We start from the raw sequence: 22,686 nt of genomic DNA on the forward strand, positions 1-22,686 counted from the left end.
CTTCAGGACAAGTGGCACTCTTTCACAAAAAAAGTGTATAATTACAAGATGGTTTTGTTGTTGAATTTAAGTGATGCAACATTTTTATTTAGCCTCTTCAGCAGAGTGTAGAGGAGACACCACATCTCATCAGATATCAGATATTAGATGTTGTAGCTTAAGCAAACCTTTAGCTACATTGCAGCTAGATAGCTAGTTAACGAGTAACCTATCAATAACACTTTTTAGTAAAGTGGCTATAATCAATGTCATGATAGCTTTTCTCTGCTTTACGGAGATTCATAGCGAGTTTCAGCTCAAGCTTTACTGTTTTGGTACACTCTTTGTGCTCTCATAGCTTAATTTTCAGCCACAAATTAGCTCTGAAGCTAACTCTAAACTAAGCCTAGCTAGTATTTATGTTTTATATTGTACATGATTACAGCTTACTGCACAGTTATACAACATACTGTATCTATTATACAAGACGTCATTTTATTCAAATTTTAAGTTGCCTCTTTAACATCTGGTCAGGGAAAACAGAAAGTTAGCTTTTTTTGGCTAACTCTAGCAAATGTACAGCTCTTTTCTTTGTGCAATTGATTAATTAGCATTGTCCATGTCAAATAAAATTGTTCTGAAATATGTCTCCAATTTACGATACAGTTTATTTCTGCTAGGTGCTTTTTGGAAAGCGCTAACAAAAAAACCTGCAGCTATAGAAGGCTGAAATAAAGTGGGTATAACAAAAACGTTATTTACAAGATCTCATCATAAGATATAAAGCTGCAATGATTAGATGATTATTCGATTAGTTGCCAGTTATTGACTTAATTGGCAACTATTTTGATAATTGATTTTGATCATTTGAGTCAGTGAATTTACATTTCTCACCATTTTCTGATATTTTATGGACCAAACAACTAATCGATTAATCGAGAAAAAGGGAGAGGTGTATAAGGAGTGATGGAGAGGTGAATCAGCCAAGGTGAGGACGGGTGTGGGAGTAGGAAGAGGAGGAGGAGGTGGAGGAGGTGGAGGAGGAGGAGGAGGAGGGGGATCGAGCGGAAGGCATGCACCCGGGGATTAGACTGGCGAGACTGGAATTCCCCCGCTCATCAAAGACTGATGATTAGACACCTATACACACTGCCCTGCCCTGGATAACACACACACACACATACAAAGACACACACATAAAGTATGCATTCATGCAGTGTTAAAACAAACACATTCATACTGTAGCGAGCACAAATATTCTAGTACACACAGCTGCAAAGACAAGCTAAGACTGTATCATATTTCCCTCTTTAAAGATCATTAACACACACACACACACATATACACAGATTGTGAAACCCCCGATTTGACCACAGCACCACAACTAATAACTTCTGCTGATCAGCAGCTCAGCAGTCACTAACCACAATCGAAGACTAGCGCCAACATGTACGAAACAGCCAGCTCCAAACTGACTGGCACGCTTCACACAAACACACACACACATACCCAAACACACACACACACACACAGATATATATATATATATGTATGCAATCTTCTACAGCTGCATTGCCTGATTTAGTATTCTGATAACACTTAAAGGACTAGTCCGCAATATTCCTGACCACACACCTTAATGCTTGCATGCATTTACCCACACACACTAAAGTCCTGTTATAATTCCTACTCTTTCATGTACACTTTGCAACATGTGTTTTAGCTCAAGTTGGAGCAGGAAGATAACAACCATCATCATCACACAGAGCTCCACCTCTCAACTATCATCCAGTTATTTCACTGGGCTCTGTGTGTGGGCTTTCCTATCATCCAATGACCTTACCTGTTCTGTCTATCTCTGCCATCAAGGCCCCATCTATGACTACCTATAGGGGGATCTCTGATTGGTTGCTATTTACAGAGCTCTACCCCTTATCTATCCATATAATAGATGGGTCTAATAAAGCTTCTGTATTATGTCAACTTGTGGACAGGTCATCTCAACAACGACAAAATGACAGAAGAAGACGAAGATAGAAGATAGGAGGTGGTTTCTGCATAGCATGGGACAAAAACCATTGAGCGATTTGGATAAAAGCAACCAATAATATAGAATATAGTCACTGTGATCTGCCATTTAACAGGAGGCAAATTGTGCTGCTATGTGTTGTATTTACAGCATGTTTCTCAAAAACCACCACGATTACATCTGTGGTTTGTGGTTTAACAGGTTTGTTTTCACCTTTGCATCATATGGCTTGAAATCCGATAACAATCTGTAACGCTACATTGATTTTTAAGTATTAGATAGCTATCTAATCTGTCCCTAAGGCATGAAGTCACCAGGTATGAATGAGGTTTCTGACTTGTTGATGCAAAATCAGCAAATGACGTGTTTTGTATTTGATTGTAAATTCTTTTTTAAAGGTCTGTTTATCCAAATATTACTCATGCAAACCATCTTTTAACAGTAACACAACACATTAACTTCAGATTATCATTATGATTATTAGATTTAGTTTTCATTTTGCACATTTAAATCATATACTCTATTTTTAGAGTGTCTTGTGTAACATTGCATGTAGCATCTGTCCAGGAGCTACACATGAAAAACGGCTTCTGGGCTAACTCTGGTGCTCTTACAGAAATATGTATTATTGTGCAATCTCCTTGTTAAATGAAACAATGAATAAATAAATACAATTAAATCAATATATGTTTAAATTTGGAGTCGTTTATATCTAGACATACTCAAAGATCTAGAAAAACTCAAAAAGATGTCTATGTAAAATTACGTAAATGTATAAAATGTAGTTTCACAACTCAGCATCCACGTCTCTGTGTGTGAGTCCTGATCCATGTGTTGAATATCTGTGTGTTTCAGTGTGTGTGTGTGTGTGTGTGTTTGTCCTGTTCTGGAGAGTGGCACTCCAGGCTCCGAGCCGCTGCGTCAAACCGTTGATCCCTTTCATCGCGGCTGGACTTTGACTACTTCAAGGTGCTGACGCCCTGAGAGCGACGACTAACCTAAATATTTTCACTTCCACACACACACACACACACACGCACACAAAAATCTGGCCATGTGTGTTTTGACTCGCTGGCTCTCTGGAAGAGGAAGACCCCCCGATCGACGCGCTCCACGTCTCACACTCCTGTCACACACATGGCACGCTGCTTCTCCAGGAATTCCATTGATATTCCCAGGAATTCTCTTTTCTTCTCAACGCAATTTTCTTTCCCCCTTTTCTTCTCTTTTCATTTGGTCTAATGAATGTTGACCCCTGTGATCTCCCGCTGAGAGATACCTGCAGGGAGAGCACTTTAAAGTTTTAAGGCTCTCCCTCCAAAACTCCATAATCATGTGACTTAACCTGATTTTATAGTTTCTAATGAAAAATGCAAAACATTTTTTTTAATCTATTTGACACAGATATGTGGCACTTAAGAGGATCTCGAGGAATTTATCAAGTAAATTAAGTAGTAATGAGTCTTAACTAATGTAAATGCTAGAGATCAAAGTTCAGAGATGATAAAAAGCTCTTCTAGCATGCAGATCTTGAGCAGACTCAGCAGTCAAGATTATCACAACAACACATGTTAAAGCTAAAACTAGTTTAACTGCAACCTGCAGAGATCACTTGGCTCCCGATGAAGCACTGGGGACACATAAACACACAAACTCCCTCCCTTAAACTCTCTCTCTCCTTCCATACATCTGTGAAAACACACCTCGCTCTCTTTGTTGCGTTGCATTTTTCTTCAACATGCACCGAACCATAAACAAAACCCGGAGCTATATGGGTTTGAAGTTGTTCTATAATGAGGTGGAGGTTAAAGGGTCTTGCCACTGCAGGGATTCAACATATCTTTCTTCAGAGCTTAGAGGCCCTGCTGGTGATTTATGGGTACTACAGTGAATATGTTTGTCAAACAAAAACACTCACATACAACATGAGCATCCAGATGGGATTCTATCTAAACACGGGCTCTGAGAGGTGAGAGGTGTGTGCGTCACTAATAGCCTGCTTGTGTATGGTAACAAACTCAGGGGTGAGAAGAGCATCATATCTCACCTGCTGTCCAAAATAGTTTTCATTTCACAGGAGTGTGTTTATACATCTGCAAAGAGGTATCTTAAGACTTAATCCATGTGAATTTGACTTGTGGTTACTTTCTCTTCAGTCGATACAGTAAAACATGTCTGCAAAAGCAATATAGTTGGAAAAAAGTGGGTAAATTCTTTGACAAAGTGCTGCAAGGAGGGGAAAAAAAGAAAGCACTGACTTTATGAGAAAATATAAAACCTTTGCTGATAAATTAGTTTGTGTGCATACTGTAAATACAAGCAACTTTAAACAGTATATCACACAAAATATTCATGCTTTTTCTCATTGCTCTGACTTTTTGAGCTTCAATAGAGTTTTAAAATGTGCCCATATCATTTAAAATGCATTGCACAGTTTAATTTGAGGCTTGTATCAACTGTTTATGAATCTATAATCTACAATCTGCAAGAGCAACCCTGAAAATGCAAATATTCACTGTTATATCAATCGTTTCTGTCAGTACTTGTTCCAGAAAATGTCCTCACGTGGATCTTGTAACCAGGGGGAGGCGTTTAACTTCTTCCACTGGGAGATATGACAACCCAGCCTAGCCCAGCCTGGCCACACCCGGCCCTGCCTCGCACAGGTTCAAACATGCCCCTCCACCTCCCCTCCGCAATGCTCCACATACATCACCACTTGGCACGGTGCATCGTAGCTACGGGCAACAAGAAATTAGAGAGGGGGAGCGGCGACTTGCCAGCTGAATACCTGGATATGTGTAGCCTGGGGGGATAGACTTGAGAGGCAGGTAGGAGGAGGGAACAGGAGGGAGCAGGAATGGCAAGACAGGAGTACAAAGGTGAAAAGGGAGAGAGAAACCAAAGAGGACAAGAAAGGAGAAGACAAGGAAATACAGATAGAGAAAGGAGAGGGAGGGAAAGAGGGTCACTTTCTAAATATGCTTAAAAATCGCACAGATAAGATCTGGATTGTGGGATTTGGTGTTCTGGTTCAAAGAACAGACAACACAACTGTAACTACCAAACATTAGACAAAGCCACGCAGTCAAAACTACTCTTCATTTTGACTTAAGTTCATGAAATCAGACAAAAAAACATCAAGTTTTTAAAGTTTCAGTGCGGCAGTCTTGACGTGAGACGCTCTAGTACAACAGATGATTCAAGGGTTTATGAGCTCCTTTAATGTTTACCTACTATTTACCCAGGGTTTAGATCAAGAACCTCTATGAGAGGATTCATCTCAATCTGTGTCTGCTCAGCTCATATAATAACTAGAAATGTTTCCAGCCACGTGGATGCAAGTAGCTATCGAGGGATTTTTTCAACCCCAAGCCAAGAAAAACCTCATCTTCCCAAACAGATTGCAAGAAAATAAATGACCCTATTTACATTTTAAACATATTGGAAGTTTCCTCTAAGGAGGCAGTGTTTAGACATCTGTATAAACCTCCAAGTAAACAGTATACTGCTCTTAATCAAACATATAAACCTACATCCCGGAGGTGTATCACTGTTTGGATGAGCTTCGCCTTGACTATTTACCCAGGAGCGCTGGCTGTAGACAAAACATGATAGTACAGCACGTCCTGATACTGTATCTGAGAGATTGTGGGACAGATGGGAGGAGAAGCACATGACTGCTCTGCTTCAGTGCTGTGAAAGTTTTATTTGATTTTATTTGGAGCTCAGCTGATAAGCGAGCGTGTTTGGGATGCAAAGTGGGATTAACAGCTGTCATATCAAACCACCTGTTTGATGCTGGAATTTCATTCTGAATTCAGTGGAAAGTTGAAGAGAGACTTTGTTCATCTGAACTGGTTGCAGGTCACAACTGAGGAATAAACTGCACGGTCCAAAGTATGTTGGCACCCTACTGTGTTTGTTTACGAAACCTCTTTACAGAACTATGACAATGTTTAATAACTTATTTCATGGTCAGGACAATAAGGCCTGAATTTATTGACATGCAGGTCACATTAATATCTACTTCCTCACTGTATATACCAATGATTCCTAGAAACTCAGTAAAAGTAATCACCTGATCTCAGATAAGTGGCTTGAAATTAATGGATGAATCAACCAATTACAAATAATGAACTAATTTTATTTTAGTTTTTGCTCAAATTGATCATGAGTATCATGAGTAGCTAGCAGAAGGGAAATTGTTTGCTACAGGTATGATCAAAAAAATTGATTAAACAGCTTCCTGCAGCACAATCCACCAGTCTTACTTGTGGTTTACAGATGTATAACATCAACTGACAGCCACTGTATACCAATCAAATACAAAGAAATGAGTTACTATTAATATTACTGTAAATGAAAGGCAATATAAGACCTTTTAAAACCTTTATTTCAGTGCAAGCACACAAAAGCCATTTCTTTATGGGTCTGGCTTTGTGTGTATAGGGGCATGTTGGAACAGGAAGGGGCCTTCAACAAACTGCTGCCAGAAAGTTAAAAGCACACTATTGTCAAAAAATATAATCGTATGCTGGAACATTAAGATTTTTTCCTCAGATAAGACTCCCAAACCATGAAGAACATTCCCACATCCAGGAATGTCCTCATACTTTTGGTCATAAATCTGTATCCACCATCTATGCATTTACCTTTTCACCTGTAATTCCGCATTTTCACCACATGAGGGCGGTAAGATGAGAAACAAGCATGCAGGTGAAGGATGAGAAGCATCTCAGCCAAAGCAAAGACTGAATATTAATTTGGATATTTATGAATCAAAATTTTAGCAAAACAATAAATTATTAACAAGCATAAAACATTACTGTTGATGTTGCTGCTTTGGTTATTTGCATGATCCACAGTTTAGATGTTTAAACCCTCAATATAAGCTGATGGTGATAAGTCTAATTATTTCCATATGTGTACCTGACCCACATGCACATACATAAAAACACAGCTGCAAACAAGATAACCTCTTACCCTGCAAACAAACAACTTAATTAAAAATAAAATATACAATAAAAAAAGGTCCCTTTAATAAAAATGCAACTATATCTTGGTGTGACCTGACTGATGTCTTGCACACGTCAGCTCTGATTCAGTGTGCTTTATGAATAAGGTACATTTACATCTAAGCTGCTGACTGCTTGCTGTGGTTTGATTAATTTCATTCAGAGTGGGACAAGCTCCCTCTTGCTTCTCCCATCTTCTAGCGTCTGATCTGATCTTGAGGAGAGGCAGGTCACAGCAGGTTCCTGCCCTGCCTACATTTCTCCTAAATATCCTCCTTAAAAAGCCTCTAATGAGAGCAAACTTCATCGCAGTGTTGCAGCTGAAACATTAAATGTTACTGAGTAATTCAACTGTTTAACTCTCTGGTGATTTTGCACTAAACTTTTGGGGGGTAAGTGAAACATTTGCAGAGGAAACGTGGATGACTTCAACGTGAAGACACAGCAGACTAAACATTTGCTGTTCGTGCCAAACAACTCTAACAGCTCTTCAGTCTAGTTCTGTAACATCTTAGCAAACTTTAAGATGGTGAAAGAACATTTAATACATTTTATTTACTGTCGAATAAAAAAATACACGTCTCCAAAATGTCAACTTGCATTAGTTTTTTCTCAACCCATTAAGGAACATTTAATCTTCCTTTTTTTGTGTAATACATGACAAACCTAAAAAAAAATCTTAAAGAAACTGGTAATTTTCTTAGTTTTTGTTTGCCTTTAATATGTTCTCGATTAAAAAACACACGATTATGTTCCTTTGGGCACTTTTTACTGTACGTCCTCCCTCCTCTCTCTCTCTCTCTCTCTCTCATCATCTCTCTTCCTGATTTTCACCCCTTGTCTCTAAGTTCTCTCTCTTTTCCCTCTCCTTTTCCACCCCCCACTCTCTTCTCCTTCTTCATCTTCTCCTTCTTCGCTCTTTCAGTGCTGTGACAGATGTCTGATATTTCCCGTTGTTCTGACCCGGCGGGGGTCTGTTTGTCCAGAGGAGGCGAGGAATGCCATGCATTCAGTGTTGACACGCACAACGCACACACAGACACACACACACACACACAATATACATGCACACACACACACACACACACACACACACACACACACACACACACACACACACACAGACATACACGCATATAAAAGGAAGCTAAGGTATGTCTGTATCTTCACATTTTAAATTTCATTCTGAGTTACGCAATACATTGACAATCAAGATGGAAAAACTAAAGAAAACACACACACTGCACTGTGCATAAAAATGATGTGACATATACCTCACAGTCACCAGATCTCAACCCAACTGGACACCTACAGTATGGAAGATTTTGAGAGTTAGTCACCAACACCACCTTCATTATCATCAATACACCAAATGAGGGAACATCTTTTGGAGGAATGGTGTTCATCCCTCCAGTAGAGTCCCAGAGTTTTGGAGGATCTTGGCTGCTATGGTGGCTTTCACTTTCATTTGTCAGCTATTTGTACAAAGAAGGCCACAAAGTTTTTTTTTTAAAAGGGAAAACGACATCTGCAACTTCAGAAATGAATTAATAACACAGTACTGTCTCTACCATCATCCCTAAATAAGTTATTAAAAGTAAACGGTGACAAGAGGTGAACCAGATAACTAAATAAATGCATAAACAAGCCATAATTTGGGTGACTTAGTCTTCTGCCTCCTTCTGTGTCACTCAGCAATGTTAACAACGTTCCAGCAGGGACTACACACACACACACACACACACACACACACACACACACACACACACACACACACACACACACACACACACACACACACACACACACACACACACACACACACACACACACACACACACACACAGGTTCGACTTTATATCCTCGTGAGGACACTCATTGATATTATGCATTCCCCATCACAACTAAATGTCTAAACCCAACAATTACCCTTAAACTCAAATTGGCCTTTGAAGTTGTGAAGACCGGCCAAAATGTCCTCACAACACAAAAAATGTCCTGTTCAACTCTAAATTGGTTCTCTCAAAGGTAGAACGACGTGCACACACACACACACGCACACACACACACACACACACACACACACACACACACATATGCACGTTGCTCGGTGCTGCTGAACATTATCCTCTGACTGCATGCTAAAGGCTTAGTTGCATACCAGCCGGCACACTGACCTGGGATTAACTAAGAGCAGGCTCCACCTGAGCGACACACACACACACACACACACAAACTGAAGTGTAAAGTACAAACAGTATTTGTGCCTACTGTATGTACAGCACAAGTTATTAGGATTTGACCCAACTTTGGTCTGATGTGGAGAGAAGTTGGGAGAAGGGAAAGAAAGAAGGATACGAAGAAAGAAACAGTGGCTAAAACTTGGGATAAAGATTTTTTAGAAAAAGGTGATTCAGACAAACTAAAGTCCTCGTATTGTGACCTTTTACCACTGCTTGTAAAGCTGCACTGATTACTATTTTTATATTAACAACGGATCCAAACACTACGAGTAATGTACAAATTTTCACCTGTAAGCGATGAACTCCCAAATTATCGCACACTTCTGCCGTTCTCAGCTCTGAGCTTTCAAATCATTGTTTTGGTCTAACTGCCCAGAGCTTTACCGCTTTGGTTCGAGCTAACTTGCCCTCATGAGTGAATAAGCTCTGAAAAAACATTACTGTACACCACATGCTCGGCAATAAATGGCATACAGACACTGTTGGCGATCAGCAGGTGAACATAGAGGAGCATTTAACGGCTAAAGTGACAGATATTCCCCTCAGGAGCTGGTGGAGACCAAAAGAGAGCTAAAAGGAGAGCGAACAATGCACATATACAACTCCAAATGAATGAAAGAATGCCAAAATGTTCACTTTATCTACTTTATAACATCATATGTGTCTTGATTAAGAATCGACGAAGAACAACGTTGAGTATCTTTGAGTCTTTAAGAGAAGGTGGTGCTATAACAACATTATGCTATGTCCACTTTTGCTACTGAGAGACACAAGTTATAACTCGCCCGGCCACAAGAGGCCCTTGCCTAATGTAAACATACAGTAGATCATTTTAGGTAAAAAATGAGGGAGGAAACAGACGAGTGGGTCCAATATTTTCGTCTAGCTTGTTCTGTTCTTTGAAATGGCCGCTTAGCCAAGTATATAAAGAGTAATGTGGTAACTTTATACTGCTAAGTGTGTTAAGAAGTAATAGTCGGACACACACACACACACTCTCATAAAGTTGCCCACTTCTTCTCCCATGTGGCTGCTAGGGAAGAACTGTTTCCTCTTCAGCCGAGTGATAGAAGAAACAGGTAACCAGATTGGACGAGAGAGCGAGAGAACAAGTTGAGGAAAACAGAGAGGAAGAGAGAACCAGATGCTCTCCCACGTTACCTGAAGTCTTTACAGCCACCGCAAGACTCAAGGGAAGGGAAGTGTGTGTGTATGTGTGTGTGTGTGTTGGGTTACATGAAGCGAGGAAGTCAAAACACCTTTCTGTCTTTCTGAAGTAGCTCTGATGACTTCATTCGTTCGTCTATAGGAAGGTAGAAGAATAAACGTTAAGCACGCTGAGCTGTTGTGTCTGTTGTGTGAGTTTTTGTGTGTGTGTTTGGTTTATTATCGTTTCTCGCCATCTGTCTCTCTCCGCTTAACGTGAGGTTGTTGGCGGAGATGGATGGACAGATAAAGGGGAGTCCAAAGACCGAGACCAGAGAAGAAAGGAAGGTAGAAGATGAAGAATGGGAACAATCTTCAAGGAGGAAAATGTGCAATTTGTAAAGCAGCTGAAGAATATTAAGTCCACCTTCAGTCAAAAATGTTCCTTCAGTCGGATGTTTAAGCTTTTTTTTTTATCACATTCATCTGCTGAAAGTGGAAAGTTTCTATGTGCTCGCCATGAATTTGAACTTTTGAAATCAGACTGCGGGGGAAATTGCTTGAAATATGTTGTTAAAACATGGGCGAAGGTACAACATGCCCAGGATGTGTACTAAAATAAGAATCACATCCTTTCTCCCACACAGTATTTAGCTGCATTACAAGCTTTGATGACATGATACTGAACTTGTACTTTATGTTCTTACCGATTACCGATTACCGATATATATAATTAAAAGATACGTTGCTTGTAAAAAACAAATAATTCAGGATCTATTCATTACGAGAAAATATCAAACACACCTTTCTTAAAACGCGTAAACTTAGAATACGTTTTCCAAATCTGGATATTTGGTAAGAAAAGTCTTTTCATACGAAGAAGAAGTGAAGAGAAACTAGCTGACTAGCAGACACAAGGCCAGTTCGGTTTGTGCTTTTCATTCAGTTTCCAAATTTACAGTCAAGAATAAGAGGAGAGATAAAGAAAGGAGAGACACAACACTGCGTTAGAGGAGAGTAAAGATGCATCAGTGGGAGACAAGATAGTAATAAATCGGCGTTGAGTGATGTGCAGACGAGGTGTATCAGCTCAGGTCAGATGGCATCCATAAATATTAGTTAATAAGTTTACTTTGCACTCCTGTTGGAGACGCTGTAAAACGCAGACATGAATAATCTACATTCAGTTGGTTAAACTACAATGAAGACTGTATGAGACGAGAAAGGAGGTGAAGAGGGAGACATCTGTAGATCAAGGTCAGAAACTGATCTCAGACAGATTAAAAACCTCCTCTCCTCCTCTCGTCTGTTCTTCGGAAAGAAAGAATGCAAAACAAAAGCGCCTGCGTAGAATAGATGCATGTAATGTATTTCAAACTTATAGTCCTCAATCTTTTCCTTATTAATTCTTTTGATTCATTGTTTTTCTTTACTCTTCTTCTGTTGAGCTTTATTCATTGTTTTCTCGTCCATCTCATTTCACTTTGTCCTGAAGAAACACTCTGTGGTTTCTCTTGGGCTGTAAATTCCCAAGAAAAATGGAAAGTTTAAAAAAAAAAAAGAAAGAAAGGAAAGGATGATGTTCTTTCTCAAAAAGGAGGTCAGGAAAACAGAAGAGGAAAAGAAAGAAAGGGAGGGAGGGAAGGAGGACAGCATGTCTTGTGACTGTGCTGTGTAGGTGGACTTGTCAGGTAGCCCGCTGGACTGCAACCACACAAACACACCATAAGTTTAACCTCTTTTAAATTTAAAACTATATGCAGCACAGGTTGGTGTAAAAGTCTAAAGAAAAGTAAACTTCAATCAGCATGAACAGTTTTCCTGCCACCTCCATGATGGTTTGGATTTTCTTACAAACACCACATGAATCTACAGAGGCTGGTGGGCTTTGATGAAGTCGCGGATGTCTGATTTTCTCATCAGCACATGAACACAACATAATAGATGGCCAAAAACACTAAAATAAACCCACTAAAACACATTATAAAATGGCAGAAATTGCTGTTCTGAGTCATTATCACGAGATGAACACAAGGTTGACGACTCAATATGAAAACTTCTTTCCACTGGCCGATATAGGGGAGAACAGGGTTGTTAGTCACAGTTTTTAGTTTTCATTTGAATCAATCAAAGACAGCATCCTTAATAGATGTGTTAATGTGTAATGGAGGCCTAATCCATCTTCAACGTGGGGTTGGTAGTCACACATTATTCAGTTGGTTGTCCCTGTGTTATTTTAATGGGGACTAATTAAATAAAAAATGGAGGCAATCTTAATAATAACTTAACAACCAACCCCGAAGAGTCTTCGACAAACATCCAAAACCGGGATTTTTAAAAAGTATTCATGTAAGGTCAGTCCAGTCTTACCTGTAGTAGTAGTTTAGATTGTATTTTTCTTCTTAGCTATACATTTATAAGATAAACCTACTCATAATTTTAATTGGAATAATCGTTTTAATATAAATTCATTGTGTAAAAGACTATATTTACATTTTGACATGTAAAAACCCCCCACTAAAAGTCCTTTCAGCTCAATATTTAGCATCTTACTCCTGAAATGATCTTGTAGGTAACCTCTGACCCCAATTCTGAACATTTTAGTACCAACATTTTTTTAACAGCGCCCTCTAGGGAGCGTTATTTAATGAGTGTGACAACCAGTGTTGGGTAAGTTACTGAAAATTAGGAATTAGTTACAGTTTCTAGTTACTTCTCTCAATAAGTAATTGAATCATTGTACCAATTACTGCTTATAAAAATAAATAAATTATTAGGGAAAGTAAATTTTGTGTAACTTTTAATGCAAAAAAAGGTAAAATCTCAGAGTTCGATCCACTTGGTAAAGAGTCCGTTTAGTTTTACCCCACAACCCCAAATCTGTTCAGTTCATTCCAGTTTCACAAACATATAAGAAAGACAACTTAAGTGTCCGCTCCGTGTTTTACCGCAGAATCTCAACTCAAACCAGGAAATCGAAAGTTTGAAATCGGAGCATGAGTTCAGTAACAGTTTTTACAATATATAACGTTTTAACTCCAGAGACGAGGCTTATGTTTAACATGAGTTGTCTACGATGACGTGGACTCTGAGACAAGGTAAGTGTGTGTGTCTGCATTGTCCACTCTTTTTCATATAAGACAAAAGTTAAGAGTAATGAACCCTTTTAAATTTCAGTAAGGTTAATTGGAAAAAGTAATTAATTATCTTACTGGTTACTGCAAAAAAGTAGAGGAATGACAGTTCAGTACAATCCCAACACTGGTGACAAATGACCCCGCTCTCCCCTATCAACAGGCATGGACATGGAAAGAGTTTCATACCTCTGCAGTGTTTCCATGTAAAGAAAAAAAAAAAAACTCTCGGACAAGACGAAACAGATACAGACTGAGATACAAAGACCCTTATGGCTGCAGGTGTTGCTTCAGCTGAGCATATTTGACAAAGTGCTGCACAACATTTTCCATTGTGGAAAACGAGCTTCCCAGTTAATAAAAGCTTTTAATCATTTAATTATGCTTTTATGCTTCAGATGTGGCGTTGACATGCCGAAACTTCAGACAGCGTGCAACAGATAAACAGTGAGGTCTGACTCTTCTTTTCCATTGACCGAAAGTAACCAGCAAATTATTTCAATTATCAATTAATCTGCCGATGATTTTCTTAATTATTGCTTATATAATGTTAGAAAGTTGTGAAAAATGTCCATTATTATCAAAAGAAATCCAATTTACCATCATGCAGGACAAAAAAAAGCATCAAATCCTCATTCCTCACATTTGAGAAGCTGCAACCAGCAGACATTTCGTATTTTTGCATTAAAAATGACTAAAACGATTCCTCTGCTGTTAAAATAGCTGCAGATAGATTCTTTGACGATCGACTAATCGTTAAAGCTCTACTGAAAAGAAATCACACTCCATATTTGGTAACATCAAATCAATCAGTCAATCGACAAGCCAATATCTGATCTAGATTAGTCAAGATACAAAATTAATGTCATTTTTTAAGCTAAAATGCCAAAGTTCTGCTGGTTTAGTCGACTTACATTTTGATGCATTTCTCTGTTTTATATCAGTGTAAATTAAATATCTTTGTGGTTTGAACAGTTGGTCCAACAAAATTAAAATGTTTAAGGTGTCCCCTTGAACTCTGGGAAATGTGATGGACATGTTTCATTATTTACTATTATTTAATCCAAAATAAATGTATTCGATAGATTTATAATGAAAAACAGCAAGTTGTAGCCCAACTGAAGTCTTCAGATTTCTTGCTCTGATATTTGCCTCCTTTTAAAGTGTTTAGGAACCATAATGCCTCATTTCGAGTGTGGCCTAAGACCCTTGTTGCACCTCACATTCCCACGTTTCCTAACACCTCTCCACTATCGCTAAAAGCATGAAAAACAACTTAAAAAGAAAGAAATGATGGGAAACAAAGAAGAAAAATGTGATCTGAAGGGTGTTTTTGTGTTACATATCATCAAAAGTCAAAGATTCCAGTAAAGTCTTACTGACCTTAATCTTTAACCTAACTCAGCACAAATCCACATTTAATCTGGATAGTCTCACTGGTCTTCAAAGGAAGGTCGTACAAACCTTTAAGGGGCAGCAGTTCAACCAGATCAGGGATTTCTGACTTTTGTAAGAGATTTCAAGAAACTTAAATCTCCCTCATGAAGTGCACAGACTGGCTAAAGCTCACTGCTTTTGTCATGTGGTGGGCCACAAATAACATAACTACAGGCTGTTTAGCAGGTCGTAGCAAAGTAAAAATAGGTGTAGACTGCATGGTGGTCCAGTTAATGATCATAGAAAAGGCAGAGTGAGAAAATATGATGAGATAGATAGATAGAAGGAGTAGACAGACGTAAAGAGATATGGTTGACCTTTTAAAGCCTTAAACCAAACAGCGAGGGATGGAGTAAATAAAGAAGTCTCTAACAAACACACTATGTTTACCCTGCTGTTAACACTGAATGGAGGACGGTGGGAGGAGGGAGCGACGAGGGGGTTTGAGGTTAAGTGACAGAAAAAGATACCCTGTGCAAAGAGAAGAGTGGAAGAAGGAAATTAAATGAGATTAGCACTAGCAGAGGAAAATGTCAAGAGGAAGAGGATTGAGTTATATAGCAGAGTAAAAGGTGTATTGATACGACTCTTCCTCCTCTTCCCACTACTACTGCTTCTATTAAAGCTACTACAATCACTACTGAAGCCATTAGCTACTACAAAAAAACTATTTCTGCAACTATTGCTGCTCTACCAACTCCTCCTTCTCACTGTACTACAACTACAACTTCTACTATCACTACTACTATCGCTATTGCACCATCGTTGTTGCTCCTATAGCCATCTACTTACAATTGAAACTATGCTAGTGCTATTACAGATGGCACCAAAGCTATACTGCTAGTACTATACTGTTGCTGCTTCTACTAAATACTGATACTATTGCTACTAATGCTACAACTGGTACTGAGAAATACCACTACTGTAGCCATTAGCCATTGTTAACCTTACTTCTACTAGTACTACTACTGCAACTCTTACTGCTGGTATCACTACCACTACTATTGCTTACTTTTTGTCCTAGTACCCCAGTATTAGTACTCCTAGTAGTGCCTACAACTTAAACTACCGCTATTACAGCTAATGCTACTACAGAGGGTACTGGAACTATACTAATAGCACTGCTAGCACTACAACACTGCTATAACTGAGATTACTGCTACTAAACTCCTACTACTACTGTAATCACTGCTAGTTCTTCTACATTTACCATTAGTACTGCAACTCTTGCTACTGCTGTTACTCTTACTACTATTGCTGCTACTAAAACCACCGTGGTTGCTGACCTACTTCTACGTCTACAGGTACTACAGCCTCTGAAAGTACTTCTACTACTACTACTAGTACTATTGCAGTACCTACTTAAGCTTGCAACCTATGCAAAAGCTGCTACTCACTCTAGTGCTACCAGACAGCTACTGGTATTTATACTATCATGACTGTTTCTATAAGTATTACTGCCACTATGTGGGTACCTGTAGTTCAGATAGAAGGTGGACCATGTGTCAAAGTAGACCTTAAGCAAGATATTTAACCCAAAATTGATAAATATTCATGGAGTGAAATGGACAAATGAGTGCTTCTACTCCACTTCCTGACACTACTACTCCACTACTTCACTATACTGTCTCTACTCTCTCTTCTTCTGCATTACTGCTTCTTCCAGCTGTAAATAAAGAGAGTGAGTGAGAAAGTAAATGAGGAGAAGGAGGGAGGATGGTGTATGTACTGGATTGGGGGTAATTAGCTGTCTAAACATTTGGCGTTAGCTCTCATTGACTTTTGTCCACCTGTTAATCCTGATAGCATCTCCAACTCATTGACACTATGGTGCAACTTATACCAGGAAACACACACACACACACACACATTAAGAGACACACATGTACACACTAAGCAATGTTATATGTGTGGAAGTATAACTATAACATAACATGTGTGGCTCTCCGGAGCTGTTTCCTGCATGTTTTTAAGGAGCCCTTCTCCTCCAAGCAGGTGAGATAAAGATGGAATTTGCCTCCGAGGACAGACACAAAGGCAGAGGAAGGAGGGAGAGAAAATGAGAGATAGGGGGGAGAAAGAGAACACAGATCGGGAGGGGGAGTGACATAAAAGGTGAGGAGGATAGAGGTATGCTACGAAAAATGTCAGTATGTTAAGTTTGAGACAGCGAGAGGGGGAGATAAAGAGGGTTTTTTTGTGATTATTACTTTATAATATCAAAAGATGCATTGCTGTGATGAAAATTGCTGCAAGTTAGCTATTAAAATGGTGTTGTTTAACGAGAACTTTACACTTTTTGCCCCAAATTGTCCCTGTAAGGTAACTGTCACACTTCCTGCCATTCAGCATAGAGCTGCTATTGAGATGAATAAATCAAATATCTGGTTTTTGGGTATTATAATGGGGATAGTTCCTGTTTGAGAGGAGTATATACCGCATTGCCTGAGAAGATAAGTTCTGGAGAAGCAAACTTTGTCACTTATTGTTGTCTTTGACTCATAAAACTGCAGTGACTGTTAAATTTTTCCACCTTTTAACCTTTTTTTGGTTGTTTTTGCAGACATGTCGAAGGATTTGAAAGATTGTTTTGTTAAAGTTTTCATAAATATTGAGAGGATTGGTTGGATTAGCGTTACGCACTTGCACTTGTAAGATTTGGGATTCCTCGGATAGACTAAACATTAATCTCCTGCGTTTCTTTTACTCGGGGATGACAGAGAGAGAGAAAGAAAGAGAGAAAAAAAGGAGAGGAGAAGGATTAAGGTACGAGAAGAAAAGTCTTCAGAGGCAGACAGCACAAGAATAGCATGAAAACAAACAGAACAAACACGAAGAAAATATGTTGAAAGATTTGACCTCCTTTCACTCGTTGACTGACTCTATCGCGTTAACTAACGACACAGACTTATCGCCACAACACGAGGATGTTATGGCTACCTGAATCACAGCAGACAGATTCCCCCACTCGCAAACTCCACCTGGGATGTGGGTCACTTGAAAGGTTAGGGATGCCATGAGGAGAGTGTGTCATTGTTCGTTCATTTGTGTGTGTGTGTGTGTGTGTGTGTGTGTGTGCATCTATGTGGGCAGGAAACCATGGCTCAAATTAAGTGTGTGTTTGTGGTTTGCGTGCATGCATGACGGGTTCAAAGAAAAACCCGCAGGTATACATTACAGCTGAACTCCCTCACCTGGCTGAAGAGAGATTCATATCTGTGCAAGGATTAACACTGCACACACACACACACACACACACACACACACACACACACACACACACACACACACACACACACACACACACACACACACACACACACACACACACAGCCAAATAGCAATGAAACAGTGATGTATGAGATGCTCCATTTATAATAAGTTAATGATTAAAAACTGAAAACTTTGCACATGTTTGTTTGTGTGATTCAGCTGTTTGCATTTTCAGCATTCACCTATAAAAAAAACTCCAAAATGTCAACTTTATATGAACTATAAAAACAAACGTAGTGAAAATTAATCTTTGAGGTAATCCAGTGAGACTTTGAGGTATTTTAGAAGCCAAAAAATAAGGAACATTTTACTTTTTTTTTGATATATAGTCAATAATAACATATAAATAGTTTTAATATCAATGAATTATGTTATATTTAATGTTTGAAGATGCATGTTTTTCAGTGATGAAAAGCAGCAAGCTGAATCTCACAAGATTTGGATAATTGTGCACACAGTCTCCACTAAGGGGCCACAGTGAGCACACTGGGACAGATCAGACTTAACGGGGAGTACTGGGAAGGAGGGAAAGGCATTTTAAGTGTGTGTGTGTGTGACAGAGAGAGAGAAAGAACATGTGAGAGGAATGACTTTCCCTTTCCATCAGCATCATTTTTATTATTTGACAAAAAGATCTCGACTCAAGGTCTACTTACTAGCTTTTTTAAGCTCGAAACTGAGTTGAGGCAAACTCAACTCAGTTTCGAAGCCTGTGAGATGCGACTGAAAGCTAAGTAAGTGGACCTTGAGTCAAACTGCAGCTCTCAAAGTCAAGAATGAACTCTCACATGCCATTTTTATTTATTTCTGGTCTCATATTAACTTAAAGTTACTTTTTTGCTCTTTTCGCTCTATCAATCATTACTCTCCCTCTCTCTGCAGCCCCTTTCCCTCTCACCCTCCTCCTCCTCTTTCTCCTCCTCCTACTCTTCGTCATCTAACCCCCCACCCCACCCCCCCCCCCCAAAAAAAAGAAAAAAGATGGAGGGTGGAGCCATCCACATTCCAAGGAAACCCCTCCACCCCTCACCTGTAGCTTTATATCTCCACAGCAACAACAAACAGTCAGTCAGTTTGTCCGCTTGACAAGTCACACCTGCAACTTTCCACCATGCATCGCACCCTTTATCGCTTTAGTTTAACTTCTATTTCAATCACTTTTGAAGGAGGAGAATTTAATCTTATTCCCCATCTACAGCAATCAGAGACTGAGAGTGAGAGGGCTTCACTTTAACGTTTATATCCAAGTTAAAAAGACAACTAAGAGAGCATCTACAGTCTTTAAGAGTGATATGTTGGATGTGTCAAGTGTGAAAATGACCTTTCGATAACAAAATCCGCCCAGCTGAAAAAAGCCAAATCACTAACAATGATTAATTAGCCTTAACAAACCTTGAATGGACATACTTCCCTCTCACATACTGACATAAACCTCAACTTAGAGCTCATTAAAAGTGAATCTATAACACTTTAATTGCCTTTTAGAGGCTGCATTCATGCTCTGTGAGGTGATGCAGTGTTGCCATGGTAACTATAAATGCAACAGCAAAGTATTGCTAGAAATGTAAAAAAAAAAAAAAAAAAGAAGGCAGACTTGTGCTGTTATTATAAAACTGATATTACAACAAGGGGTGCAGACCTGATTGGGCACGCCTTGTGTGTGGGCGGGGATCAAGTAGCCCACCCTCATGAATTATTAATGAGGTGTTGAATATTCATCATATAGAGAACCTATTGGAATATTACATGAGAAGTCAGGCTGAGATGCCTCCACAGATTTTGGTGGCTTTACAATAGTGGAGTTTGATGATTAGTTGCTGCATAAAACATAGTGAAACATGCACAATAAAAGTTAGAAAGCTGCATGAGAGTTGAAGAGGAAAAGGTAAAGTATGCGCAAACACAAACACACAAACACACACCCCTCCTTTGCTCCTAAATATACGTCAAGTGCAAGGCGAATTTCCCTTTAACGACACAGAAAGTGCTAGAAGAGACTCCAAAGTGATGCTGGCTGCACAGAAAATCATGTTAGAAAGTATGTGAAGCAATAAAAAATGGGATTTTTATTGCTTTGAAGCTTCATAACTAGAATATACTTGTAGTATGACACAGTAACAAGGTGCTGTCAACATGCATCACACCTGCAGAAGAAGCACACCTGGATTACAGGCTGCAAAAAAAAATACTAATAAATCCACATTTCCTCTCCTCTCTCCTCTCTCTCTCTCTCTAGAAACTCCTTCATTAGGATGTTACCAAACTATGACACTCATGTCTTTTTAGATAGTAGTAGTAACAGGTTGCAGGCAGTGCTGTGTAATCGCTGACAGTTAAGTTTTAATATTTTAATGAAGAAGAGAGCGGGCTCGTGACGGCGCACTGCACCCGCCAGCGCTCCTCCACACACACATAAACACACACATACACACTCACAGATTTCGTCTGAATCTTCAAAATATGATAACAAGGAAGAAAAATAGATGCAAGCGAGGTGAAAAGTGCGCCGGGGTTTTTGGCGTGTTGATACAGGTTGAATTAGGTTGCATGGAAGAAGGAGAAGAAGAAGAAGTGTGATGCACAAGGAGAGGGAAAGGGAAAGAAACTCGGTCCGATCTTCCATGAAACTGCACACAAGCTCGTGAAGGTGCTCCGTCGTTTAAAAAAAAAAAAAAAAAAAAAAAAGCCATAAAAAAAGGTGTATGATTGTCTTAATTACATGCGTGGGGGTTATTATCTTCACTGTAACAAAACGGAAACGGCGACGGGATTATTATTAGAGCAAGAAGCACTTGTTATAAAGCAGCCTCTCTATTTATAAACTTTAGTGGAGCTTTGGTTGGGAGAGCCGGTGGTGTCCGGCGCCGGCTGTCGGCAGGTCTCTCGGGCTCTGTCGTATAGGGGGGTATCTTGCATGGGGTGAAAGCTGTTAGTAGAGTTTTAAAAAAAAATCTATGCACAAATTAAGAAAAAGGATAAAGGAAAGAGAGAGAGAGAGGGGGAGACTGGAAAAGCACTTACCGCTGAGTTGGATCGCTGCACCCCGACGCACAGGGCGAAGAAGAGCAGCGCCACGGAGAGCTGTCGCAGGCTGTTCAAGTCTTTATTCATCTTGCGGGGGAATAAATCAAGGATCCGCCTGCGTTAACACTGACAAACTCTACGGTTCTCTACTCGGATGTCATAGCCTTGCTTGCCCCCCTGCACATGTGCCCCTCAGTGAAATAGAATTAATAAGAAAAACACTTTCTTCTTCTGCTTCTTCTTGGCGTGGCGGCTGTTGTTGCGCTTGCAGAGGATCCCAGTGGTCCTAACTCTGGCACCGTGCGCCTCTGCAGTCCCCCTCTCTAACTTTTTCTCTCCTCGACTTGCAAACCTGCCCAGCCGGATCTACTTCCCTACACCCAGAGCGCACTAATACCAGCCCCGTCCACCTACACCAAGGAGGAGATTTAATGCAAAATAAAACTTCTGGATGATTTGCACCCAATTTTTTTTTACCTGTAACACACTTTTAATGCGTCGTTTCAATCCAGTTCACGACTATTTTCTGTTGTTTTAGATTATTTTCCAATGGGAAATAAATCAATAGTGTTAAGACCTCTCACAGGCGGAGGGATATGCGTGCTGAACCAATCCTAACCAATGCCTGAGGCTGCACAAAATAGGTTTGACATTAAATCTTTATTTGGCAATTTCTATAGCCTATGCCCGAACACGTTGCATTCCTGTCTCATTATTAAAGGTCAAATTCTTACTTTTGACTATTGACAGAAGGATGCTGCTGGCAAAATGGAAATAATGACCCTTTTTTTTTTTTTTTTTTAAAGAAAGAAGAAGTTGTATCATCCTGTTTTCTCAGTTCACAGGTTATTAGATGAAAAGTCATGTTCATAACCCAGAGGAGAAAGTTACTATGACTATAAGCGAAGTATTTATGGATGATAACATAAAAATTAGCTGTAACACAAACTATAAATGTCATTGTAATAAATTTCATGTCTGTGACAATAAATCCTGAGAGTGCTGAATCATCTGAAATGCAGACTGTGGTCTAAAGTAACCAGTTTATGATCATTTATCTGTTTCAAAAGATTCAAATTGATTAGTTTTACTTCTTTTGTTAAGCTGGCTCATTTTCTTTCATTGCTGTATTCATAGTCAGTTGCAAAAGAAAGTGTTGTAATCAAGGCAAGACTGTTGCATTAAGTTAACCAAACTTGCAGGTAGGGCGGCAACTAAAAATTATTTCCATAATTGTTTTATTGCGTTATCATTAAAATGTCAGAAAATGGTGAAATAATGTCTAACAGTGTTTCCCAGAGCAACCTCAGCTGTCTTACAAGACTTAAGAAACCAGAAGAGATTCACATCAAAGAAGAGATTTTTTAAGTCTTTTCTTAAAAAATGACTCAAAACTAACAAAA

General features: G+C 39.3%; 1 protein-coding gene across 1 annotated transcript in view; it reads right to left on the reverse strand.

Annotated features, from left to right (window-relative positions):
- The window catches only part of col4a5 (collagen, type IV, alpha 5 (Alport syndrome)), a 52,979-nt gene extending 31,609 nt beyond the window's left edge, over positions 1–21,370 (reverse strand). Inside the window, exon 1 of the mRNA XM_062444943.1 lies at positions 21,281–21,370. Within this exon, the coding sequence (XP_062300927.1) occupies positions 21,281–21,370 (90 nt within the window). The remainder of the gene's footprint in view (positions 1–21,280) is intronic.
- Positions 21,371–22,686: the final 1,316 nt, after the last annotated feature.

Source organism: Scomber scombrus, chromosome 23 (assembly GCF_963691925.1).
Source record: "Scomber scombrus chromosome 23, fScoSco1.1, whole genome shotgun sequence".
Classification (NCBI taxonomy): domain Eukaryota; kingdom Metazoa; phylum Chordata; class Actinopteri; order Scombriformes; family Scombridae; genus Scomber; species Scomber scombrus.